The sequence below is a fragment of the Cricetulus griseus genome, assembly GCF_003668045.3.
Source record: "Cricetulus griseus strain 17A/GY chromosome 1 unlocalized genomic scaffold, alternate assembly CriGri-PICRH-1.0 chr1_1, whole genome shotgun sequence".
In the NCBI taxonomy this organism is placed as follows: Eukaryota; Metazoa; Chordata; class Mammalia; order Rodentia; family Cricetidae; genus Cricetulus; species Cricetulus griseus.
In genome coordinates this window covers 103294162-103320684 of record NW_023276807.1, presented here as the reverse complement: position 1 = coordinate 103320684, position 26523 = coordinate 103294162, and the positions used below count along the sequence as shown (strand labels likewise).

General features: G+C 46.7%; 1 protein-coding gene, 1 non-coding gene and 1 pseudogene across 2 annotated transcripts in view; all 3 read right to left on the bottom strand.

Annotated features, from left to right (window-relative positions):
* Positions 1-2059: 2059 nt before the first annotated feature.
* Positions 2060-26523, bottom strand: part of Cfap99 (cilia and flagella associated protein 99) — a 36034-nt gene continuing 11570 nt past the window's right edge. The window contains exons 4-15 of the mRNA XM_035453499.1: positions 26176-26288; positions 24727-24904; positions 22000-22080; positions 21740-21814; positions 20804-20875; positions 20494-20582; positions 16536-16740; positions 6238-6379; positions 5863-6014; positions 4148-4353; positions 2307-2469; positions 2060-2176 (exon numbers count right to left, since the gene is read on the bottom strand). Coding sequence (XP_035309390.1) covers positions 2060-2176; positions 2307-2469; positions 4148-4353; positions 5863-6014; positions 6238-6379; positions 16536-16740; positions 20494-20582; positions 20804-20875; positions 21740-21814; positions 22000-22080; positions 24727-24904; positions 26176-26288 — 1593 coding nt within the window. The remainder of the gene's footprint in view (positions 2177-2306; positions 2470-4147; positions 4354-5862; positions 6015-6237; positions 6380-16535; positions 16741-20493; positions 20583-20803; positions 20876-21739; positions 21815-21999; positions 22081-24726; positions 24905-26175; positions 26289-26523) is intronic.
* Positions 2603-2707, bottom strand: LOC113832300. Its single transcript, XR_003479515.1, has one exon. It is a non-coding gene; the product is annotated as a U6 spliceosomal RNA (small nuclear RNA).
* Positions 10897-11041, bottom strand: LOC113832307 (annotated as a pseudogene).

Genomic DNA, 26523 nt, shown 5'->3' with positions numbered 1-26523 from the left:
TTCTCTACTTCCTCCTTTTTCCACATAGATTCCAGAGATTGATCTAAGGTTGCCAGGGTTGCACAGCAAGCACTTTAACCCACTGAGCCATCTTGCTTGCTCTCTACTTCTTTAAATGCAGATATTGCTGTGTAGCCAGATTGGCCCGCTACCTACTACGTTGCCCATGCTGGTCTCAACTCTTCATCTTGTTTCCTGATTCTACCTCTGAAGTTCTGAGACTACCAGGCCCAGCAAGACCAGAGATAGAAAGCTTGGAGGCAATGGATATTGATATAGGCTAACATTTGGCCATGTTTTACCACACACAGCATCCACTTGCCACAACATTAAGAAATAATTTCAATCCTGCTCTCTGGCTCAGGCTTATAGAGCAAACACCCAGGTGCTCCTGAACTGTCTCTGAGCAGCTACTCAGTCCAGGACAATGAAGAGAGTACCGTGCTCACTGCCAACAAGCACTATTGCCAGTAGCACCCAGTTTGTTGGACTGTCTAGAAGCTAGCCTAAAGTGAAAGATAATCACTACTGCCTTGCCACAGTGTTTGCTTCAGGTCACCATGCACACTTGCTTCCCTGCAGGAACCAGGTTCAATCTACAACAGTGACAATGGTCACCTCCCTGTTGTCAAGACTGGAACTGTTAAGCATCCTGGAGTCAGAGCACTCATGTCCAGCACATCAAAATTCGCCCTGCCTTTGGCTGGCTTGAAATCACTAGCATAGTCTCTCCATTATTATTTTTTTTTTAAGATTTATTTATTATGTATAAAGTGTTCTGTCTGTCTGTATGCCTGCAGGCCAGAAGAGGGCACCAGATCTCATTACAGATGGTTGTGAGCCACCATGTGGTTGCTGGAAATTGAACTCAGGACCTCTGGAAGAACAGTCAGTGCTCTTAACCTCTGAGCCATCTCTCCAGCCCTAGTCCCTCCATTATTATAAATGAATTTGAATCACACAAAACCTGTAAGAAATGTTATTTTATTTAAGTAAAATTGAATCTGCCCCCAATTCTATTTCAATAGGGAGACAGAGATTCCTTTCTCCCCACAGCCATCACCCAGGATTGTAAAGAGCCTTTGAATTGTTAGTTCTCAATACTGAGGTAGAGCTTTGGTCATTGCAGACTTTCTTGGTCTGAAAGCACCCTGGGGTACAGCCTCACCACCTGAGGGCCCATGTTTTCTACAGGCCTAAGGAGGATGGTCAGGGGATTGTGTCTCTCTCCTGAACATCTACCTATCCAGCAGTTTCTCCTTGCTTATTCCTTCCCCATTACTTGCCATCATCTTCTTCCTATGAACCAAACATCACAATACAGCTTTATTCTTCAGGCTAAATTTCACCAGCAGGCATTCATTCCACACACCTATTATTAAAGTCCAGCTTTCCCCAGTACAGAGCAGCAGGAGGGCCAGGAATTTAGAACACATCTGATCTGCTACTTGCCCTATTGAGGGGGTGTCCCCTAGGGCTCTGATTGTTTTGAATTCAGGCTCTTGATGCTGGAGAGAGGGCCCTGAAAGGCACCTGCAGTCAGCTCTGAGTCCTGGCTTTCAGGCCAGGGTCACCTTTTTGAACACAGGGGTCTCATTAGCAGAACAGGACTGGGCAATAGTTGCCAGGTGCAAAGATCGCACTCCAGATGATCCACATGAGGCATGACAAGGTCCAGTCCATAGCAGGTGCTCAATGCCACGCTGCTGTGGTGGTCTCAGGCATATCTACGGGCTCCAAGTGGAGAGTGGGGCTTCCAGTCCTACGAAAAGCCTTGCCGGAAGTAGGGAAGGGATAGGTTTAGCATATAAAAACGTGGGTAGCCAGTTGCAGTCCAGACAGAACAAGAGCAGTTGTTCAGTGTGTCTCCTGCACCATGTCTTTTCTGGGGCAACCACACAGGAGCAGGCTGGAGCTGGGGAAAGGCTGGGCTTTGTGGCTGAGGTACAGGAAAAGGGCTGCTCTCGGGCAGGGGCAGGGGCAGGGGCAGGGGCAGGGGCAGGGGCAGGGGCCCAGGTCGGCGGCCTTGCGCTGTGTTAGCACAGGGCCGCCCGGCTGCTCAGGCAGCCTTCAGATCATGGGTAGGCTGGCAGGTGCGGTCTGCCTCTTGCTTTGCCCGCAGCCTGCGTTCTCGACTCCGGTCCATTTCCAGCCAGTGCTGCGCCTCCGCCTGAGCCTGCCAGCGGGAGGTTGGGGAGGTGTTGGGTCACACATACACCCAGGCGCCCAGACATCAGCTCCCTCATGCTCTAACAGACCCCTACCCCTCAAATCCAAAAGGTTGCCCTCGCTTCCCTCCAGCTCACCCGCATCTGGGGGCGCATGACCCGGGGCGATGGCTCCTGCAGCTGTGCTGTCTGCCTACGGCGCTCAGCTGCCCTCTCCTCCATTCTGCGCTGCAGCTCCAACACGCGCTCGTCCCGAGAAGGTGTACCCAGGCTTGCCGCCTGGGCCTTCTTTTCCTCCCACCTGTACAACGACAGCAATGGCTTAGAAGCTGGCTGGGCGACACCCAGGAGGGTTCTTGTGGGATCCTGCCAGCACCCCTTACCCTTTTAATATTTTGTTTGTTTTTCTTTTTCTTTTCCTTTTTCTCCTTTTTAAAAAAACACTTCACGAATTTGCATGTCATCCTTGCCTAGGGACCATGCTAATCTTCTCTGTATCGTTCCTTTTTTTTTTTTTTTTTTGTATATGTGATGCCGAAGTGAACACTTTTTTGGTTTTTCGAGACAGGACTTCTCTATGTAACAGGCCTGGCTGGTCCTGGAACTCACTTTGTAGACCAGGCTGGTCTCGAGCTCACAGAGATCGGCCTGCCTCTGCCTCCCGAGTGCTGGGACTAAAGGCGTGCGCCACCACTGCCAGGCCCCTTTTAATCTTTTAATGTTAAAAAAAGAAAAGTTGCATTCTAACATAGAATTGGGCCCAGGTGACAGCATTTCTGCACATCCCCTTCTTAATATGGGCCATTTTTCCTGTCCATTTGTAGGTCTTGCTGCCTGCATGGGGCATGAACACGTGTTCTCCTTACGTTTTAGCTCTTGCCCAACTGTTCTGGCCCTGTTACCCTACAAAAATCCTCTCATTAAATTCCTGCCATAGAGGCTGGCTGCAGTAACAGGGGTGGGGTCCAAGAACATTATTACCAGAGTTGAACCTTGAGAGGTACTCCGACATCAGCTAATGAATTTGGGGTCTTCAAGGATGAGGCTAGCAGCTGGGAAGTGATGTGGTTCCTGAGACATGTGCCACTCTATAATTGTGGCCAGCTAGCCCTTTCTGAGTAGGCTGCAGTGGCATTGCTTCCTCTGAATTGTGGCCAGGGCAGCAGCTGCTCAGAACCAGGAGTGATATATTCTCTTCCACTGGCAATGAGTTAGGGTCCTTCTTCTGGCCACCCCTTCCCATTAACATGAAGGCATTTTCTCTAGAGACCAGTGTGTTCCATTGTAATAGGCCTAGTTACCACCTCCCTTGGAGCAGTTGTGACCCACCTGGCTGCCATCGGACACTGGCCTGGAAAAGACGTTCTCAAACATAAAAGGGGTGTGTGTGTGTGTGTGTGTGTGTGTGTGTGTGTGTGTGTGTGCATATATGCACACACAACTATGTGTGACCTAGATAGTGGCTTACAAAGAAAAACAGCAAACAGTATTTTAAAAGTCTTAACAGTCTTGGGACACTTGGAGAAGTGAGAATGCAGACAGGATATTTAAATGATGTTGAGAATTTTGGTTACTTTTGCTAGTTGTATCATGGTGTTGTGGTTTATGTAGGGCAGCATTTAAAAAAAAAGAAAAGAAAAATACACACTACATTGCTCAGGAGTGAAGTATATGTTGTCTGCAACTATTTCTATTTGGCTTTGAAGACTGGTAAACATCCAGCTAACTAGCTAACTAGTTAGTTAGCTAGCTAGGTGAAGCATGTATGACATGAAGGTCCTTGTGACATTGATGCATTGCATGACGCATGGGCATCAAAACCATTGCCCCAGAACTGATAATTCTCCAATAAAATAAAAATGGTTAGAATTACTATAAAGGATTGTTCGGCAAGGGCTGCTGGTGTGTCAAGGGTACCCACTGAGGAAGGTTCTTAGCAGGCTTCCCGCTCCTTTGCTCCTTCCACGTTTGGTACTCACCTCAAGGCTGCAGTTCTGCCCATGGCTGCACGGCACAGTGAGATTTGCTCCATTGTGTTGTGTAGCTTTCGGCTTTTGGCTCGTTTGCCCTGGATGATTTGATCCCGTTTTTCCTCTTTCTCTCTTTTCTGTGTGTCTTTAAGCAGGGCTAGCCTTTCTCGAAGTTCTACCACAGACATCTCGCCTTCTAGACCATATCCTGGGATCTTCCAAATAACAGGGAAGACCTTAAGCTAGCAGCTGTAAAGCCAGTTGCCCCTCATCCAAGAAGACCTTTCCTCTGCTTCAATCTGCCTGTGTAACCTCCATCAGCAGCTCCAACCTGGAGCCCTACAGTAGAGGTGAACTTCTCAGCTGGGTGTTCCTTGTCTCCTTGGGCTAGGTGAGATCTAGCAGTCAACTGCAAAAGCCCCCAAGTCCTGCCACCTTGCACCGTTGAATTTCTCTCTCCTCTGCTTTCTCATACAGGCTGCTGCCCAATCCTCCCTTAGCCCTTGGTTTTCTCTGGCACTGGACTTTTAACTCGGGTGTTCCTTACTCCCCTTTCCATTTTGGGTCTGGAGAGTCCAGGAACCTCACCCTTCAAAAATGCAGTTCCCCAAATGGCTAGCTCCAGGCAGTTTAGCTCTCTCTCCCCTTCAGAGATCCAGCTCTGATGGGTAGTTCTTTCCTCCAAATAAAAACATTTCATCGTGCAGATAAGAGGGAGACTCCTAGGACTCAGGAAGCAAAGGAAACTTTAAGGCTCAGGAAGCTCAGAAAGTTACAGGATTCACAGGCCTTGGTGGCCATGATTGTATAGCAATGACAGTTGCTGAAAAGAGAAAACTCTTAGACAAGTGCTGACTAACAATTTCTTTCAAAGGGAACAATCCAGTCCAGGAGGGTAGGTGGGGGGGGGGGGTTAAGGTTCATGAGACTCAAGGTCCTCTCCCCAGCTTTATAAAATGAGTAACAATCACTGGGGAGGAGACTGACCAGTAGAAGTTTTGGAGGAGATTCTCAGGCCTGTCAAGATGCCTGCAAATGGTACAGAGAGCTCTTGGGATGCAACTTTCATGAGCTGTCCTCTGTGTTGGGGTAGGCTTTTCAGTGACAACTGCTTCTGAGCCATCCCAGTGTCTGTAATTAACACCTCACACATACTGCTGTTAGGAGCCCCAGTAATAATCCATTGTTTCACCAGGTTGGACTTTGGTGTGTCCTGGGTTCCCTTTCTGTGGCAAGTAGATGTGTGTTGCATTTACTCAGGAAAAGGCTCTCAAACAATAGCAGGCTGAGCTGCCTGCAAATTATTCAGGGCGCTCCTAGGGTGCAGCTTTTCTGAGTAGTCCCTTATACTGGGGTGAACTTTTTGGTAAATTCACCTATGAGTCCTCTATGCCTCCATAATTAGCCCTTTACCATGCTCCTATATGTAGTCTCAATAAAATCACTGGCTCACTAGTTTAGATTAGGGTGGAATTGTTTTTTTTTTTTTTTTGGTCTGTGGTTGGTACTATATCATCAAGGTTAGTCGAAAGGTCACAGAGAAACTCACTGTCTTGCTGCAGCATGTACCTTAACCTGAATCCATCCACAGCTGGTGGTACCCAGGTAACTAGGGGATTGTGGGTAGGACAAGACCCACCTTTGGCCTTCATGGGAAATCTGTGCACACTGTACCACACAAGGAGGTACCCTGAAGTTGAAGCCTCGAGGAGCTACAGTCTCACCTGGGTCAGGTCTACCAGCTTGTCCTTTCGTGTGGGCTGTGTCTCCAGTGCACGAAGCTGGGCAATGAGCTTACATCGCTGCCTCTGTTCCTCTTTGGCTGCCTCTGTGCTACGCTGCAGCAGCTCCCGGCTCTCTTCCATCACCTCCTGAACTTGGGAACCAAGTGGGGTGCTGATGAGGACAGTGAATGGCCTGGTGGACAATAGACAGGGGCTATGTCCTCCAGGAGTATTTTCTCCAGACCTTGGCCCCTGCTCAGTCCTAGCCCACCCTCCAGCGACACCACCCCTCACTAACCAAAGTAGCTTATTTGGTAGTTGAGAAGGATGTAAAGGAATAGGGCAGGCCTTGTGGAATCTGACTTCCTTTGGTACCTATCTGCTGCCGGCCCTTCACAAGCTTCATCTGGGCCACCTTGACATTCTTCTGGGCCTCAATGACCTGCTCCACCAGCTCTTTCATGGACTTCTCCTCTTGGAGGCGCCTCTCAGCACACTGCAGCATTAGCTCAGCTGTCTGCTCAGACAGAGGACCCAAAACACTGAGAACTGATCTGGGCTGGGTCCCCCCCATTAATGCTGTCCCAGCCTACACCAGAAGTTTGTGGGGCACCCAGTCAGCCCTGCCCTGAGTTCATCCCAGAGCTGTCAGTTCTAAAGAACCTAGTCCCTTTGAAGTTGGGCCTACTGGAGAAGTTCCACTTCATGTCCTCCTTCCTTCTTCCCAGGCTTGTCCTGGGTTGAGCTTCCAGTATTTTGTTGTAGCAGCTCTAGCACCTAAAGAAGTAAGATGCTCACAATGGAGGGAACCTGGTGGGAAGGGTCCAGTAAGAAGCACATGTGGTTAAGATGTACACGTGCCAGACGGACAGTGGTAGCACATGTCTTTGATCCCAGCAGGAAGGAAGCAGAAGCAAAGTGCAAGTGTCCAGATTTGATCTTCAGAATCAAAAGAAGTTGGCAGGGTGTGTTGTTTTGTTTTGAGACAGAGTCTCATATAACCTAGGCTAGCCTGGAAGTTGCTATATAACATGATATAACCTTGAATTCCTGATCTTCCTAGTTCTGCAGAGGAGTACTAATAATTCAGGCATGTCCCATCACACACTGTTTTTTTTTTTTTTCTCAAACTCACCTGAAACTCACTGTGTAGCCCAGGCTGACATCAAACTTACAGTCTTCCTGCCCTTTCCTCCTGAGTGCTGGGATCATAGGCATTTGCACACATGCCAGGCTTCCAAAATTGTTTTTAATGACTTTTTTGTTGTTTTTTGGTTTTTTGAGACAGCATTTCTCTGTATAGCCCTGGCTGTCCTGGAACTTGAGACCAGGCTGGCCTCAAACTCAGAGATTCACCTGCCTTTGCCTCCCGAGTGCTAAGTGACAGGGGTGTACCAGCTACCATGTCTGTCTCAAGTATGTAAGTAAGAAGAAAAAAAAAAAGAAAAATGCCTGTTCTGCACTGTGAACCTTTTCCCTAAGTAGAGTTACGGGGACCCTAGGCCTGGATTACATCACTTGGGACCAAGAGATAGAGGGCCACACCCATGGTAAGTAGACAGCTGAGAGTTTCATGTTGGAAGTAAGGAAAATCCAATTCATGGTCAGGCAGCAACTTTTACTGCATAGAATTTGAAAGGTGACTCAGCTCTGCAGACAAGGTACCACCTTAAGAATAAGCCATACAAAAACAAACTTAGAAGTTGCTTTTCTAAGTGCACTGACATGGGCTGCAAATACCCAATGTAGCTAAAGCAGAGGGGGGGGGGACATGGCAGCTTTGCCCTCATTTTGTGTCTGTCTTCTATACCCTCAAATTCTGGGTCTTGGGATTGGAGAGATGACTTGTTGATTGATTAAAAGCACTGACTGCTATTCCAGAGGTTCTAGGTTCATATCCCAGCACCCACATAGCAGCTCACACCTGTCTGTAACTCCAGTTCTAGGGCACCTGACACCCTCACACAGACCTACATGCAGGCAAAACATCAATGCACATAAAATAAAAAAATTCTGGGTCTCATTTCTACTCCATTTGGTGCCTAGACATATTAATTTTTTAGGGCTGTTAATTGCCCCATACCCCCAATGATGAAAACAAGAAGATAACAGCAATGGCGTCTAGATTTACAGGGACATGTTAACCACCGGTTTTTTGTTTGTTTTCAGTTTATTTTATGTGTGTGTGTATGTATACTGCATGCATGTAATACCAAAGGAGGCCAGAAAAGGTTGTTAAGATGCCCTGGGACTGGAGTTTCTGGTGGTTATAAGCCACCATGTGATACTGGGATTAAAACATAGATCCTCTGGAAGAACAGCTAGTGTTCTTAACCATTGAGCCATCTCTCCAGGAGTAACTGCCAGCTTTTGCAACATGTAGACCATGGGCACAACAACTGAGAAAAGAAGTCATTGTTCTAAACCTTAACAGATCAACTCCATCTTGCCTACATGCATCTTGGATTCCAAAACCACAGGTCTAATGTTCAAATAGTCTGCTGCAAGTCTCCGAGTCAGGCTTGCCTGGCCTGGGACTCTAATAACACATACATAGATTTGCCATGTACCATAGGGCAACATTTGGGCCTCCTTAAACTTCAGTTTCATTTAACTTTTTTCAAAAGTTTTTTGTTTTGTTTTGTTGGCTTGTTTCATTTCCCTTTTTATGCCACTTCCTCAGTTGCACTGGGCCCAATGAACAGCATGGCAAGGGCTCAAGAAAGGGGGTCGCCACCAGTGACGGTATAGGCATCAGCACTGTATTGGGGGTCAGCAAATAAAAGGGAATGAGTGAACTGGGCAGTAGTGGTGCATAACGTTAATCCCGGCTCTCAGGAGGCAAAGGCAGGAGGATTTCTGTGAGTTTGAAACCAGAGTGGCCTATGGAGTGAGTGTGAAGACAGCCAGGGTTGTTACACAGAGAAACTCAAAAAAAGTGAGGGGGAGCGTGAGTGGAGGAAGAAGAGGCACTGAGGCTGGGGTGACAGGTAAGCACAGGGGTTTGGTGAGACACATGTGTCAGATCCATATAAAGACTGGCATCACAAGGGACAGCTGGCTCTTTCCTCTGATGGAAGCCTCAGACCTGTGTTCTGCCTGGTGTTGCTGAGGGGCAAAAGGCAATGCATACATCCTTGGTCCAGCCCTTGAGTTCCACCACAAATATTATTCTTCCCACAAGACAACACCCAAATAAGGGCTGTTCTTCAAGATGGTACCAAGCAGGAGCTTTGAGTTACCTGCAGGGGAGAACTTCAAAATCAACATAGAGGCCAGGCATTGGTAGCGCATGCCTTTAATCCCAGCACTCAGGAAGCAAAGGCAGGCGGATCTCTGTGAGTTCGAGGCCAGCCTGGTCTACAGAACTAGTTCCAGGACAGCCCCCAAAACAATACAGAGAAACCCTGTCTCGAAAAACAAAACCTAACACAGAGTTGAGGGTGCAGCTCAGTGATAAAGTGCTTGCCCCGTATTTGTGTGTGTGTGTGTGGGTGGTGGTGGTGGTGGTGGTGGTGGTGGTGGTGGTTTAATTCCTATACTATAAGGAAAAAAAGCCTACTATATGCTAGATGGCCTTTGTATGACTGGAGCAAGTGGAAAAGCACTGCAAGAGCTGCCAAACTACATCAAACTGAAAGAAGACTTTGGTAATAATGTACTCAAAGAATGGTCCCCATGGCAACTGGCATGTGAAATGTTTCTCACTGGTGGGTTTAGTGTTGAGACTGGTACAGCAGCCCTGCATTGGTCCTACTCTGATGGGTAGGGCATTAAAAAGTGAGTTTTATTCAGTTTTGCTTATCATTTGAATGGTTCACCAAATTATTTTAAAAGGGGGATAAATTTAGTTAAGAAAATATAACCAGTAATTAAGTCAGTGTTAACAAAATTAAAAATACCACTGTTGTTGGAGATAAAGCTTAGTGCAGAACACTCATCTATCCTGCACAGGGCCCTAGATTCAAATACTAGCATGGACATACCCATCCATCTGTCCATCTGTCCATCTGTCCATCTGTACACACACACACACACACACACACTGAAAAGATCACTGTTACACCCATGATTTTAAATACATCTTTTTCATTCGTGTTGACAGAGTTCATAATATTGGTCACTGTAGGAGAAACCAGAGCTAGAACTCAATATTGGCCTCCATGGTGAAGTATAGGGGCTTGTTGGAGAATAGTGGGGTCATTTTTTTAAAGTCAGTAGCTCCCTGTGTAGCTCAGACTGACCTAAAAATTCCAACCTTCCTGCCTCAGCTTCTATGAGGTAAGGTTGAAGGCATGCATTGCAACACCTAGCTAATAACTGGGTCTTAAGCACAGAAAACCATGGGAGGCCCAAAGATCTTATGCCTCAATATAAAAGAGGCTTCTAAAAGCCCTGGAGCAATGCAAACAGATCAGAGGAGGAGCCAAAGGGTACTGTGGCCAGGTGGGAGTAAGGGAACCTTGCACAGAAAAACAAAAACCAAAAAAAAAACTGTAGTTGATTAGCACATACTGGGACTGCAAAAAAGGATCTTGTGTACAGTACAGAAGAAAAATTAAACTTAATTTTATTTTCAAATATTGAGTGCCATCTAATGTGGCTATCATTAGGCAAAGAGTTTAGCCATACAATATGTGTTCTGGGCATACTCAGAACCAACAGCAAGACATACAGAGTTTGGCTAGCAGTGCATTTGCCCACAGACACTGAAGGACACAGTTATGGGTATGGGACGCCAGCCTCTGGTGACCTGTGAAGCTGTGTTGACAAGGCTCAGGCTCACTAACAATCCTTAGGTTTGGGTGGCTGTCACCCTCACATGGCACTCTACTCCTTGGGTTCTACCTGTGGCCACTAACTCGCAAAACCTTTGGGTGTCAGAGAGACCTTGTTTGGTTGTAAGTAAGCCTGACTAGAGCTTCCTGTCTGTGGCAGAAAAACTGAATGGCCCCAGAAACCAAAGGAAACGGAACAATATTTTTCAGGTACTAAAAGGAAGCCAACCTAGAAAACTATACCCAGCAAAAAACCAAAAACAATTAGCTCAGGAGATCCTGTCCCTTTCCCCTTCTCTGCGGGGAAGTAGGTAGCAATGCCTTAACCGTATGCATGCGTGTTGTTAGGCCCAAGGGTCTCTTCCATCCTTGTCAAGGGGGAGTGCTAACCTTCTCTCCTTGGAGCTGGGAGAATGAGAGGGGGAAAAGAAGAGGGGAGAGGAGGAAATGGGGGAGCAGGAAGGTTGAGTCAGGAGAAGAATAGAAGAGAGCAGGATGAGAGATACCATAATAGAGGGAGCCATTATAGGCTCAAGGAGAGATCTGGCACTAGGGAGGTTTCCAGAGATCTACAAGGATGATACCATCCCAGAGCCTTCATCCAGTGGCTGATGGAAGCAGAGGCAGACACCCACAGCTAAACACTGAACTGAACTCTGGAACCCAGTTGCAGAGAGGGAGGAGTGAAGAGCAAAGAGGTCAAGACCGGGTTGGTGAAACCAACAGAAACAGCTGACCTGAACAAGGGGGAGTGCATGGACCCCAGACTGATATCTGGGAGGCCAGCATGGGACTGATCCAGACCCCGGAACATGGATGTCAGGGAGGAGGCCTCAGCACTCTATGGGGCCCCTGGTAGTAGATCAGTATTTATCCCTGGCGTAAGAAAGGCCTTTGGGAGCCCATTCCACCGTGGAGGGATGCTCTCTCAGCCTGGACACATGGGGGAGGACCTAGGCCCTGCCCAGGATGATATGACAGACTTTGGGGATCCCCATGGAGGGCCTTACCTTCCCTGGGGAGCAGAGGGGCGATGGGGTAGGGGAAGAGGGGAGGGAGAGGGAGAAGGGATTGACATGTGAAGCAGGCTTGTTTCTAATTTGAACTAATAAAAAATAATTTCTTGGGGAAAAATAAAAGAACAAACAAGATCAAGGGGAAAAACAAACAAACAAATAACAAAACAAAACAAAAACCTCCAGGAAAGCAAAAGTAATACTTTGTTGTCAGAAATCCCACCCTAAGACAGTTGTTCAATGTTTTATTAATTTTTTTATTATTGTATGTGTTGATAATGTGTGTGTATGAGTGTGGGCATGCATGTGTCACAGTGTGTGGGGATCAGAGGACAGCTTTGAGAATCGATTCTCTCTGCCCACTGGAATCAAGGAATTGAACTCAAATCATCAGGCTTTCTCTGTAAATATCTCCTGCTGCCCATGTTGTTTTGAGACAAGGTCTCCTGGCCAAGGCTGGCCTCATACTTACTCTATAGCTAAGGATAACCTTGAATTCCTGTTCCTGTCACTCTTATAAGTGCTGTGATTACAGGTGTGAACAACCACAGCTAGCCTCTCTCCTCTCTCTCTCTCTCTCTCTCCTCTCTCTCTCTCTCTCTCTCTCTCCTCTCTCTCTCTCTCTCTCCTCTCTCTCTCTCTCTCTCTCTCTCTCTCTGTGTGTGTGTGTGTGTGTGTGTAAGATTTCCCCAGTTCACTTGAGCTGGTAAAATGACATCATTTAACTGGTAAGTTATATACTGTTGTAATTTGGATCTTAAATGTCCACTAACAGGTCCATGAATTAAGACTTGGTCCCCAGCCCATGGGAAGAAGTTAGGTTAGGGAGGACATGACCTTGAAGGGATAGTGGAACATGGGCTCCTCTTCTTATCTTTTGCTTCCTGCAGTTTTGTTCCATCATGTGCTTCTACCCTGATGCCCTGCATGCACTACAAACTGTAAAAATTTAAGTCAAACAAAACCTTTTTCTCTTTTGAAGTTGATTATCTAGATATTTTGTTGCAATAATAGAAAACCATGTAATACATAAATATATAATATTTTGAACAGCAATTTAAAAGAGCTACAGGGGAGCTAGGTGTGGTGACACCAGTCTTTAATCTCAGCAATTGAGAGGTAGAGGCAAGTGGCTCTAGTAAGTTTGAGGCCAGCTTGGTCTACATAGAAAGTTCCAGGCTAGCCAGGGCTACATAGTAACCTCACTGTGGAGATGGTTCATGGAGACAAGTAGATAACTGAAATTTATGGACCAACCAATCTAGTCAAATTGATGAGTCTTGGGTTCAGTTAGAGACGTTGTCTTAACAAAGAAGGCAGAGGGCCCATAAAATGGCATAGTGGGTAGGGCACTTGCCTCTCAAGCCACCTGAGCTTGATCCTTGGGACTTACATAAGGGTAAATGGAGATAACTGACTCTACAGACTTGTCTTCTGCCCTTCCCATGCATACTGGGACACATGCCCTTGTCCAAAATAATTATAAAGAATCGAAAATTTAAAAAAATAAAACTGACTGAGAAAAGATACTCATCACTGGCCTCTGATCGCCATATACACACATGCACCTGCACGCACATGTACATACACTCATACTAAGAAGTATATACACCACACACACACCCCCCACACTAAACACACCAAACACACATGTACAACTAACAACAACAAGAAAAAAAAAAGTTGGATGTTGGTGGTACACACTTTTAATCCCATTACACGGGAGGCAGAAGCAGGTGGATCTCTGCAAGTTCGAGGCCAGCCTGGTCTATAGAGTGAGTTCCAGGATAGCTAGGGTCAGAGCCAGGGTCTTGAAAAACAAAACCAAACAAAAAATCCAACAAAACCCCCAAAGGATGGCAAATATGCCTCATGCAATATTAACCAAAGGAAAGAAGGATGAATATAATTTAAAGTAGATAGCAGAGCAAAGGCAATTACCAGTGACAGAGATACAACATAATACTAAAAGATCCAATTCCACAGAAGACATAGAATTTACAAATTCACATATACTGAGTAACAAAGCTGCAGAAGATGTGAAGCAAAACCAAAATAGAAAGAAGAATTTCACAGTTGTATTTGTGGATTTCAACCCCTTTTCAACAATGCACAGATCAACTTGACAGAAAATTAGCAAATGAACAGAACTCAATAGTATTGTTAATCAGCAAGAAGTGATGGATTTCAGAGAACCCACCAAGACTAAAGAGCACACCTTCTTTCAAGTGCCCAACATATATGGAACACACGGCAAGGTGACCTCCTGGACAAAACCCAACAACTCAACACAGGAAATGGTGCCAAGAAGCCTGGCAGTCCCAGCACTTAGGAGGCTGAGTGGGTCACAAGTTTGAGGCTTATATGGTGAGATTCTGTTTCAAAACAAAAGGCAAAGCAAATGAACAAATTACAGTGAGATATGAAAAAAGACAGCGCAGCGTGTTCACTAACCATAGAAGATTCAAATTAGGAAGTATTAACAGAGAGAATTGGAAAAATCTACAAAGGCTGGGGAACAAAACAACACATTTTTAAATAACCCAAGGGGCAAAGAGGAAATCTAGAGCAATGGGGAGAAATATGCCGACTTTCCATCTAAAATAGAACACAACATGTTAGGATTAGAGGCACACAGATAAAGCCAAGAACAAGAGAAAACACCAAGCACTAAATCCTCACAGTGGAAAAGCAGGGCTGTCTCATATCAGTAACTTATGTTCCCATCTCAAGAAGCTGGAAAAAGAAGAGTACAGCAAACAGAAAGCAAGAGGGAGAGAGACAGAAGTGATTATAACAGAGAGGAGAAAACCAGTGAAACAGAAAGTAACTTTTTAATTTTTGACAGTGTGGTGGCTATTCTTGATTGTCAACTTGACTACATCTTGGACTAACTAAAATGCAAGAGGATGGATACAACTGTGATGAATTTTCTCTTTTCTTTCTTTCTTTCTTTCTTTTTTAAAGATTTATTTATTTATTATGTATACAGCGTTCTGTCTGCATGTATGCCTGCAGGCCAGAAGAGGGCATCAGATCTCATTAGAGATGGTTGTGAGCCACCATGTGGTTGCTGGGAATTGAACTCAGGACCTCTGGAAGAGCGGCAGGTGCTCTTAACCGCTGAGCCATCTCTCCAGCCCAAGGAATTTTTCTTAATTAAATCATTTGATGTGGGAAGACCTACTTCTAATCTATATCTTTTGAGGTGGGAAGATCCACCTTTAATCTGGGCCACACCATCTGTTTGCAGAACACGAAAGAAGGAAACTCTCATTGCCTGCTTGTTCCTCACTCTTGCTAGCAAGTCCATTCCTTCACTGGCATTAGAGCCTACTTCTTCAAGATTCCAGCATATATTTAAAACCAACTAAAACACCTAGCCTCATGAACTGAACAACTACTGGATTCTTGGACTTTCTGTTGGTACAGCCACTGTTGGACTAGCTGGGCCACAGCCTGTAAGCCATTCCCTTTAATATACATATGTCAATTATATATATATATATATATATATATATATATATATATATATACCTTTGTGTGTGTGTGTGTGTGTGTGTGTGTGTGTGTGCGCGCGCACGTGTGTGTATTTAGACACATATTCATTCTATCAATTCTGTTCCTTTAGAGAACACTGACTAATACAGACGGGGTCTCAATATGTATTCCTGTCTGGCCTTGAACTCAAAGATATCCACCTGCCTCTGCCTCCTAAGTGCTGTGATTAAAGGCATATGCCACCAAACACAGCAGTAGGAATTTTTTTAAAGGTGTTAGAAGAGTTTTACAGATTTATAAATTTGACAGCTTAGTGAAATGGATCAAGTCCTCAAAATATACAAACAATCACAACACAACTCACTTAGCATGAAGAAATTGTTTCAAAAGTTTCTATAACTGTTAAGAATGAAAAAAATGTTGGTTTTTTTTTCCTTTTGAGACAAAGTCTTACAATCTCTTAACTGCCCTTGAACTCATGTTAATCCTCTTGCCTTACCCTCACAAGTGCCGGGCTGAGTCTAGGTATGAACCCCCACATCTAGATAAATGAAATGTTTTTTTTCTCTTGATTTATTTGTACTGTTTTTATTTTCCTTTTTGGCACTAGGGACTGAACCTAGGACTTAGCAGATGGCAGTCAAACATTCTATTACTGAGCTACATCTCTAATGGAATGGAGTTTGTAACTTAAAAACTTCCAAAAGAGAAACATTCTGCTGAGGGTTTAACTTGGTGGCCAAACATGTCCTTCTCATGCACAAAGTCCTGGGTTCAGTTCCTAGTGTCAAACAAAACAAAACAAAGTAAATTAAGAAAGAAAAAGCAAACCCTAAAATTGAATACAAGCTGAGTGGTGGTGGTGCATGTGCATGCCTTTAATCCCAGCAGAGGTAGGTAGCAAGCCTGCTGGTTCCAGGACAGCCAGGGAGCCAGGGCTACCCAGAGAAACCCTGTCTCAAAAAAAAAAAAAAAAAAAAAAAAAAAAAAGAATACGAACATACACAAGTGAAATCTACTCAAAGAAGTAATGTGAATGCCCCCAGGTGGAAGCCTTTGAGCTTTAGTTCTCAGTGCGACACATCCAAGGAGAGACAAAGCTAAAGTCTAGACCTGGGTAGGTAGCTTCTGGGCAGGAACAGGAATACCACTCAGCCCAGTTAACATGAAACCCTTATGGACAGGCTCCTGGCTGTTTGAGGTAGGGACAAAGAAACCATGTCTCCCTGTAGGTCTTAGTAGATGATGACCTAGGGTCACAGTGGCTGCCAGGGTGTAGTCAGCCACAGCACAGGTGCTTGATTTCTCTGCTGGCCATAGCTTGTCACTCCCAGAAGTCACACTGTGGCCCTGGCCACTCCTACACAATGTACATCACCTCCTCCTTCTTCTGGTCCGCCTTTTGCTTGTTTTCCTGCCTGAGGTTCTGCCGGGCCAAGATGGCCTCCTCGTGGCTCAGCTTTCCTTGCAGCCGCCGGCACTCGCCTGCAGCTAGCTGCTCCTCCAGGTCCTTGGCCTGCATCTTCTTCTGCCACTCGAGGAACTCAGAGAAGTCCCCAGCCCCGTCCACAAGCTTATCCACTCTAGGGAAAGGGAGACAGCTAGGTTCCTCAAGTGATCAGGACCACTAGTAGGTCATAGGTCCTCTCAGGCATGGACAGCCTCAAAGAACAGGCAGCCACACCACTCGCCCACAACCACTACCTACCTCCTCACATCTGTCTGTTTCTCCTGCATACCCACCAGCCTACCAGTCATCTCCTCGTTTCCATGCATCCACTTCTCTGTCCACTCTTGCTCTGTCCCTGTCTGTTCACTTACCAATCCTGTCCACATTTGCTTGTTCATGTACTCATCTCTCCAGTCAGCCATTTGGGGTCCCCACCATAGCCCATGGGTGGAGTCCAAGGAGCAAATGACTCTGAGGGTAGTCAAGGGAAGGGGACCAGGTGTTTGCTAAGTCTTTCCCTGCCCTTGTCTGTCTCTTCACTCACAGAGCTGGGATTATCTCTGAAATATGGCCATGAGCCTGACACAGCCCGCCTTTCCCCCACCACAGCAGGACCAGAGATTGGTCATGACGCTGAAATGCATTTGGTTTTCATCCCCATTTCTTGCCATATGACTAGACACCTAAAATACTTGAGCACTTCCAAGTGCTTTTTATACAAATGAAGTAAGTGCAGATTAGTGGTCTCTGGGCATCTTCAGCATGGGTGGGGCTGGTTACCAAAAAGGCCGAGGCAGGAGCAGAATTTGGAAATTTCAGCTTCACCCTCAGCATTGTTCAGGAAACTAGACAGGAGGGGAGGTGATCACACACACCAGTGATTTCATTAATCACACATGTCAAATCCCCATACAACATAAAGGTCAGGGTTCACATTAGGATCTGGAAGCTGGTGATCTGAATGGGCTGTGAGGCTCTGAGACTGGTTTCGGGGTCTGTCCTGTGCAGTTCTTCTCTGTGCCCTTAGTCATGCTTTTTACAATGAATTCGTAAAAGCCTGTCCCCCAAGTTCTTTGAGCTTTTGTAGCCAATTAATCAAATGGGGGAGGGATGCAAGAGAGATGGTTTAGCTTTTTAAATTTTTTTGTTTTCATTTTGTTTTCTTTTTGTTTTCTTGTTTTTTGAGACAGGGTTTCTCTGTGGCTTTGGGGGCTGTCCTGGAACTAGTTCTTGTAGACCAGGCTGGTCTAGAACTCACAGAGATCTGCCTGCCTCTGTCACGAACACCCGGCTTTTGGTTTATTTTCAAGACCAGATTTCTCTGTGTAGTCTCGGCTGTTCTGGAACTCACTCTGTAGACCACGCTGGCCTTCAACTCACTGGGATCCACCTGCTTCAGCCTCTGGAGTGCTGGGATTAAAGGTGTGTGCTATCACCACCACAGTGAGATGGTTTAACTTTTAAGAGCACTTGCTGTTCTATCAGGAGGACTGAAGTTCACATCCCAGCACTCACTCACAAAGGGCAGCTCACACTTATTAATTCTAGCGCCAAGGTATCTGACACCCTCTTCTGGCCTCTTCAAGCACCTGCACACACATGCCCACACACAGAGATGCACACATAAATGATAAAAAAATAAATACAAGTCTTGAAAAAACAAGAAAAAGGCTGTGAAACCCTAAATTATATACAGTTAAAACTACCTGGAATCTGAGGGTGTTGATTAGTGGTAGGGTGCTTGCCTGGCATGCTCAAGGCCCTGGATTTGATTCCTGACATTGCAAGAACAAAACAAACAAACTAAAAAACCTATTTGATGATTACAATTGGCATCTTGGGGTAGACAGTCTTGAGGACAAAGCTTTTGCCTTGTGGAATTTACCATCAGCTCCAGGTAGATAGTACCACAGCAGAATTGAATTAGAAGAGACCCAGCTGTTGTCCATTGTGGTAGCATGCTTGAGGGCTGGTGAAGAGAAATCTTATGTCCTGATTTCAGAAGGGTGTTGTTGAGTGAAAACATGGAACAAACAGTAGTATTGGGCTGTGTGTTTACTTACTCTGAAAAACTTGGATTTCCTTGTTCTGTATAAATGAGAATGGACCAAGGAAGAGCCACTCACTAGTCAGGAATTGGTGCCTGTGTTCTATATGAGCACAGTGACTGATTCTAAGATTCCAGAGAAAGGCTTGGGTGTTAGTGGCAAGGCATGGCCAGGTAGGTGAAAGAATGAACACTGATGTGTTACAGAACAGGGAAATTCAATACTGTTTTACTACCATGAGAGGCTCATCGCAAGGAATGATACTGACCTACTGTTAGTATTTACACATTTGTACTGGCCTTCCTTTGGAGTTCTGACAAGATACCTCAGCTGCTGCCACTAAGAGCACTACCTGTGCCGATTCAATATGTTCTCTTTTAAAAGAACCTGTCCACCTCCCATGCCTCTCTTTCTTTCTCTGTCTCTCTCTCCCTCTCTCTCTCCCTCTTCTTTTCCCTCCCTCCCTTCCCCCCTCACTACCTCTCTTTCCTCTCTCCAGCTGCTCCTGTACCCAAAGACCAGTCCCCCCACCCCTTTCCCCCTTTTATGATCATTTTCCTTTAATAATAATAATGATAATAATAATAATAATAATAATAATAATAAACAACTTGAACTCTGTTGCATGGCATCTTTCTCCCTCCAGCAGCTTTTTAAAATTACAACTCCTACTCTAGTTACATCTTACCCTCGAGGGGAGAGGTGATATGAGCTGAGCCACTCCTGCTTTTGGAACTGACCTAATAGAAGCCCGAAAGTCCTGAGAGACTTTCATGACAGAACTGGAGAACAGTAATAGGACAACATCTTCTGGGTCACATGTCATTTCCCTGTGAGGGATGCATGTTCAAAGATGGGGTGTGGACTATGAAGCTGTCATGTCTGGACTTGGTCTTTGGCTGCCTGTTTGACCGCTAGCTGGCCACCCCTAGGTAGCTTTGTTTTGGGCAGGTCACCAGAAAGTCCAAGACAAAACCGATATCCGAGTGCTGGGATCTGGGGGACAGAACAATGACAGTTAAGCTGATTCCTCTTGGCCAGCATTGTAGTCAACCACACCTACCTCTGAGGTCTCAACAAAATGCAAATGCCGAGATTCATGTGAGCTTTTGGACAGTTCAGCAGGGAGTCTTAGAGGGTGTGCACCTTGGTAGAGTAGGAAGACACCTGCTGGCTCTCCTGTGAGCTCTATGCATCTCTCCATCAGTAGCATTCATAATATCTTTTTACAACGAAGTAGTAGATGTATGTAAGTGTGCCCCTGAGTTTCTGTGAGCTGTTCTAGAAAACTAATCAAACCCCAGGAGGAGACTTGAAACCCAACTTATATCCCAGAGGCACAGGGAAAGTAGCTAGGAACTGCAATTAGCACCTCCAGGGAGAGGTTTTGGGGATGCAGCCCCAAACCCAAGAGGGCTGGTGCTGTCTCCAGAGGGTGCTAAGCTGCTGTCCACTGTAAGCTTTGCTGACTTGTGGAGTGAAATGCGTTGCTGAGAACTTAGGAAAAACTAAAGTGGGGGTTGCTTGCTTATTTTGAGATAACATCTTTCTGTAGCCCAAGCTGGCCTAGAACTCTCCCTCCTCCTGCATCATCCATCCAAGAGCTAAGATTTAGTATGTGGACCACTACACCCTGCTCTGGCCTCACCTGCATTTTCCTCAGTGAATTCAGAGCCTCCCGCTCCTCTCTGCTGAGCCACCCGATGACAGGCTCTTACTGTATGTTTTTTTTTTTTTTTTTTTTTTTTTTTTTTTTTTTTTTTTTTTTTTTTTTTTTTCTTGAGGGAAAATACCCTTGAAGGAGGAAGGGACAGAATTAGATGTCATCTGCCTCTCACCTCTGCAGCTCCTTCTCCACTTGCCGCTGGTATAAGGCCCCTTCTCGAAGGATGGTGGCTGTGTTCAGCTTGACCGGGAGGTTGTTAGGCTGTGGCAGAGGGGAAGAATAAATGGTAGGTGTTTCAAAAGCAAGTGTCCTGCTATCAACTATCAAGCCTTCCAATTCATCCCCCGCCTAGGTACTTCTCTCTGCTTCAAGAGTGAAGCTCTCTGTGGGGCCCTTGGCTCCTCCTGCTCCCACTCTCAGACCTTACTTAGGTCAGGCAGGTGGGAAATCCAAAGAGGCCTGATAGGCCAAGAGGCCCTCACCTTGTAGAAGGTCAGACTTGGAGTTCTTTGTATTCGGGGTGGAGATTGCTGCTGCTCCTGCTGCTGCTGTTGCTGCTGCTGCTGCTGCTGCTGCTGCTGCTGCTTGATGTCCTGTAAATCAGGCAGAGGTAGTCTGGCATCTGTGCCTGCTCAGCATCCTTGGAAAGTCACCTACTCCCCTCTGTCCTCACTCTGGCTACCCATCAAATGTGCCTACCCTGGCATTCTGTCTTCCACTGTACTCTAAGCCTTGCTGGGGTGCTCAACCTCCTGAGTAGCAACAAGGAAGGAAAAGGGTCTGCTAGGCCTAGGGACAGTAGTTGACAAATAGGATTGTTGGCTTCCTCAGGATTCAGTATCCTTTTCCTCTGCTATCCCCCAGGGCTGACTTATCACTGCCCTATTCCCTTTTCTTGGGCTGAATGTCTGCCCCATGCCTCTTGCTGTAGAGTAAAAGCTGGGGAGACCTTAAGTGCCAGTATGAAGGAATAGTCCATAAAGGCAGTCATCACAACCCCAACATGCTGCTGACTGGAATACATAGCCCTGGGACTACGAAGTTCTTAGATCCTGTGAGGATCAGCTGCCCCAGATGTCCCCACTCCTGGAAGTTTCTCTGGAAGTAGAACTTCTTTGTATTGGTACCTAGTCACTCTAGTTTTTAATTAATTAATTGGTTTTTTGAGACAGCGTTTCTCTATGTAACAGCTCTGCTGTCCTGGAACTCACAGAGATCCACCTGCCTCTGCCTCCTGAGTGCTGGGATTAAAGGCGGGCATCACCACACCCAGTCTTTCCATATGGATTTGGGGAGATGGATCAGTGGGTAAAGGAGCTTGCTGCTGAGCTACATCCTCAGCCCCAGAAGGAAAAATTTTATGGCATAAGAAAAATGCTACCAAGAAGATTGGGCTTGCCTCAGGGGCTGGGCATTACCTGTGCTTGTGGATCCCTGCGCAATCGGGGCATAGCACACCGTAGCTCTTCCATGTTTGCTCTTAGCAGCAGCTCCTGCCATGATATCATGCTGTTATTCCCCCACCAGCTACAGCGCAGGGTCCTCAGGCCATTGTGTGTGTGTGTGGGGGCAGAGTTAGAATGCATGCAGTATGCCTAAGGTCCCCAACCTTCTCCCCTTCCTCTGCTCTTAACAGACCAATGAGGTCTCTAGGTAGACAGGGGTCCCACATGGCCACCTCAGCCTTCCGGCGGTTGTATCTCTTGATCATTTGCAGAAGCTGCTGCTCCCTGGGCTCCTGGTAGGTGCTCTGAGGGACCTGGTGGAATGTCAGAGGGACAAGTCAGTGGTTAGTGACCCATAGCGTAGAAGGTAAGACCAGCAGCAGGCATGGGGTTTAGAGTCAAGTATGGGATTTGGGTAGACACAGGGAGCTGTAAGGCCAGGACACTGAGGGCATGCCATTGTTCTGGATAAAAAGCCAGGGTGTGCAAGGGGAGGCAGCCAGCTCTTAGGACAGGAGAGGCTGGCAGAAGGGTCAGAGAGTGTTATAGATTTTTTTTAAAAGTAAGCTGCCTGTGAAGGGACCTTAAGATAAGACTTTGGTCTGTCCTCTGAGTTCAGTCATAGGAGACTCTCAATGTCCCTAGAGGGGGACATTGTCCATCGGGGGCAGGTAATGGGCCAGCCTGGTCACCCTTGAGCTGAGATTCCTGAACCTGTCTCTCTAATCCTCCGCATGTTTCAAAGACATGGCCAACCCAACTCATCTAAATCTAAAGCTCTCATATTCCTCCAGCTGCCCTGCCCCCAGCCTTGAGGACCCTCACTGAGGACCCTCTTTTCACCAAGGCCTCCTCTGTGGCTGTGTCCTTCACACTCAGAGCCATCTCCAGTCTTGTCCACCTACTTCAAAAAGTTTTACCAAGTGTCTGTTTCCTTGGTTTCTTTCTTCCTGACAGCTGAGTTGGTTCCAGCCCATCTGAGTGTGTATCACCTCACACTTTGTTTGCCCTGCTTGGCTGTGGGACGGTTCTGCTTGTCCCCTCACTATGACATAGTAGACCTTTCCTGAGCTCACTTCTGTCCAAATGCTCCATGCTCTGAGTCCATACTGGGAAGATTATATCCCCACCCCGTCCTCACCCCTGCCCCATTGCATTGCAACCTCTCATCTGCTGTCTAACTTGGGGATGGAAGGACACTGCCTGGGGCTAGTGTGTGTTTTTGGCTCACTGCTTATGCCTCAAGCACCCATAGCTCATCATCAGCCCAGGAGGTGAAAGAGAGTCCTGGCCATGGCTCAGAGCATGGAGGGTGTTAGCCACAGGCTTCTCTTCTGTGAATACAGAAGTGAGCTCAGGGAAGGTCCACTATGTCATAGTGAGGGGACAAGCAGAACTGTCCCTCGGACAAGCAGAACAAACATAAAGAGAGGTGACCAGTAGGATTAATTCTTGAGGAGTTGGCACCAGAAACAAAAGAGATCCTGCAGATGGGGAAACTGTGGAGTTGCTTAGCAACAAAGACCCAGTAGCCTATCTACTCGTCAATCCATCTGATTACTCATCGTCTATCCACTACCCATATAGCCATTTATTCATCTATCCCCTATCCATCTACTCATCCATCCTACAAGAATTATTGGATGTCTTCTCTAAGCCATGGCTCCACCACCTGTGTTGGAAATATGGCATGAATAAAATGGATAAAAAGCCAGGCAATGAGCATATCAGCAAATTGTAAACAATAATCAATTCTATGGAGAAAAGATGGGTCAAAAAGAAGAAAACTGGGTGGGGGACCCAGGGGAACTGAGGCCTCATGAAAAGCTTCTGGAATGAGAGATTTTTCAGTGATACTTGAAAAATGGATGAAGTAGGGTGAGATGCGGGACCTCCAGTGCCATCTCCTCTCACTCCTCTACAGTCCTTCATTCTATGAGGACCAGACCGACCTAGGAGGCTGAATCCACTGTCAGTGCTTGTTGGGATCCACAGCCTTGTCAGGACTTGGCACTCAGAAAGTCAGCAACCGGTTCAAGCAGGCATGAGGCCTGGGCTGGACCAATCAGACCTTTCTGAATAGCTCCTGTCCCTCTATATTCTTTCCTGTCCTAGACAATGTACAATGTAGACACAAGACATGGATTCACATTAAGTTAGTGTAAAGATGAAACTCACTTATAGAGGAGACTATTGTAGAGGCAGTCTTGGAACCCTGATCAAGCTGTATCTGAAGCCTATGTATACTTTAATAGTAGTGGTCAGTTGTCTAAGCCAGTTGAGGTACAGTTTTTTGTTACTTGCAGTTCAGAGAATTCCGACTGATAAAATCAGAAACACACCTGGTGGTGGTGGCACACGCCTTTAATCCCAGCATTTGGGAGGCAGAGGCAGGAGGATTTCTGTGAGTTCGAAACCAGCCTGATCTACAAGAGCTAGTTCCAGGACAGCCTCCAAAGCCACAGAGAAACCCTGTTTCGAAAAACCAAAAAGAAAAAAAAAATCAGAAACATACAGGAGATAGAGAGGCTCTCAGCAGAGGAGACAGATATGAGCTTCCCTAAGTAGGGCCCAAGCATTTCTGGGGCTCAGGCAGACACTCCTAACCAAGTCTGAAAAGTATCCACACCATGACTTTCAAGGATGCTATCTAACAGGGATGGTGGGTGCTATGGCTAATGATGAACTCCAAGCATAATCCAGACAGGTCTAAACCCATGGCCAGATAGTATCACTTAGCACCTCCTAATTGGATTCAGATCGTGCCAGGCTCTGGGTCGGCTAACTTTGCTCTCTATAGGGGTGTGTGGGTGCATTGTGGGTTACTGAATGCTCCTGGATGGTCCAGTACACCCTTGGTTCTGCAGGAGCCCAGCTGCCCAATGACGCCCACAGTCTGTATCCCCAGCCTGAACATCCTGGTGGTACAGATATGTACCCATCACAAATGCCCAACTCACATGTTTTGTCTTGGCCACAGTGGGTACAGGCTCAGGCATTGTAATGGCACGGGGCCTTGGAATGGTCAGTTTGAATTCCTTGGGCTCCGTGACCTTGGCCTTGGTCTTCAAGAGAGGCATTTGATCCATTGGCACTCCCTCCAGTTGGTTGATTAGCTCCTGGACCTCTGGTTGCCATCTTGAAGGCAAAAGTGGAGAATGCCCTAGAGTCACATCCTAAACAGGTCACCAAGAAGCTGGCCTAAGTGCTTGAAGAACCCCAAGTGCTTGATTGTCCTTCAGGGCGAGGTGATGGTGAACAGGTGACTTTTCTTTATTAACTTATGGGTGCAGTTCAGCCATACCTTTCAGTACATGTATTAAGTTTCCCTTTGCACAGATGAGGAAATTGAGGCCCACGGGATAGGGGAGCTGGGATATTGAAACACCCCCACTGCAGGGATGTGGAGCTCTCTAAAGATGAGCAGGAAATGGGGTATGAAGCTAATAGGGACTATGCATATGGTACTGATGGAGGTAGCTGGGAGTAGGGAAAAAGAAGCTGGCAACAGAAAAGGAATATTCTGGAGCAACACTGTTGATAACAGGTGGAGGGAACTGTGGGTGTTGGGTGGGGTGAGGGCCACATGCCCCTAAGGGACATCCAACTGTCCTTGCACTCAGCCTCAAGGTCCTGTGGAGCAGGGGTTTCAGAAGGGTCTTGGTAGGTGTCCCAGAGGTCTAGGACTCTTCCTTTCTCCACACCATGAGTGAATCTAGGCCATCATCACCAGCCTGTTCAGTGTTTTCTCCTGTGGGACTCAGCAAGGGTAGATGCATGGCTTGAAATAGTTTCTCCCTCATCCCTAGAACCAGGACTACTCAGAGGGAGTGAGGCCACCATGAGGGCTAACAGCAAGGGGCTCTCATAAGCCCATGCCTGGACTGGGCTTCCAGCTTCAGGGTAAGCAGTTGTAGGCTTGTGCTGAGGCTGGTCCCAGAGAGGACTGTGTTAAGTGTGGAAATAGCATACGGCTGTCCCCTCATCTTTGGAGTTTGTCCTAATTGCCAACAGTGGGGATCAGCTGGGACAGGAAAGCTCTCCTTGGCAAAGAAGTAGCTCTGAGAAACCACACTATGGGGCCAAAGCCCCCTACACACAGCTAGCTCATAAGCTGTCTACTTGGATCCAGCCTATCTGCCTGTCCCCAGGAAGACACGATGCTCCCCCAGCCCTCTCAGAGGAGAGGAATCCAGGAGATCCATACGCATCTTGCTATCCCTGCCACAGGCTGTGATAGGTAGATTCATTATATCTCTAACCTCTCACCCTAACCTCGAGCATAACATGGCCTCGCACAGGGTTTCTATCAGCAGGAAGGGAATAAGGAGGCCACCCACCCTCTGAGTCACCAAGAGTGGGCACAAGACAATTTTCAGGGACCCAATGCCCTGCCACAGCTGACCCACCTCATCAGAGGGTCAATCCAATTCTCCTTCACATGGGCTGTTTCATAGATGAGGCTCCACTCGTCCTTGATCCATGAGCACAGGTTCAAGGGGTTAAAGAAGAACCTGAGAAACTGAGGTAGAAAGCCCCTAAGCAGCTCATCTGTGGCTCAAACGCCACCCACTGCTGCTCCAGCAACCCTCATGAGGGCTGGAGCAGGCTGTGACATTCAGTTGTTACACCTACTGCAGATGGGCATTCATCCAGCTTCTAGGCCTGGAAGGCCCGGTGTCCACTCCTGGGTAAGATGCTGTAGGGACATACGGAGGGCTGCCCCTGCCACCCACCCTACCCCATTTCAGGGGGAT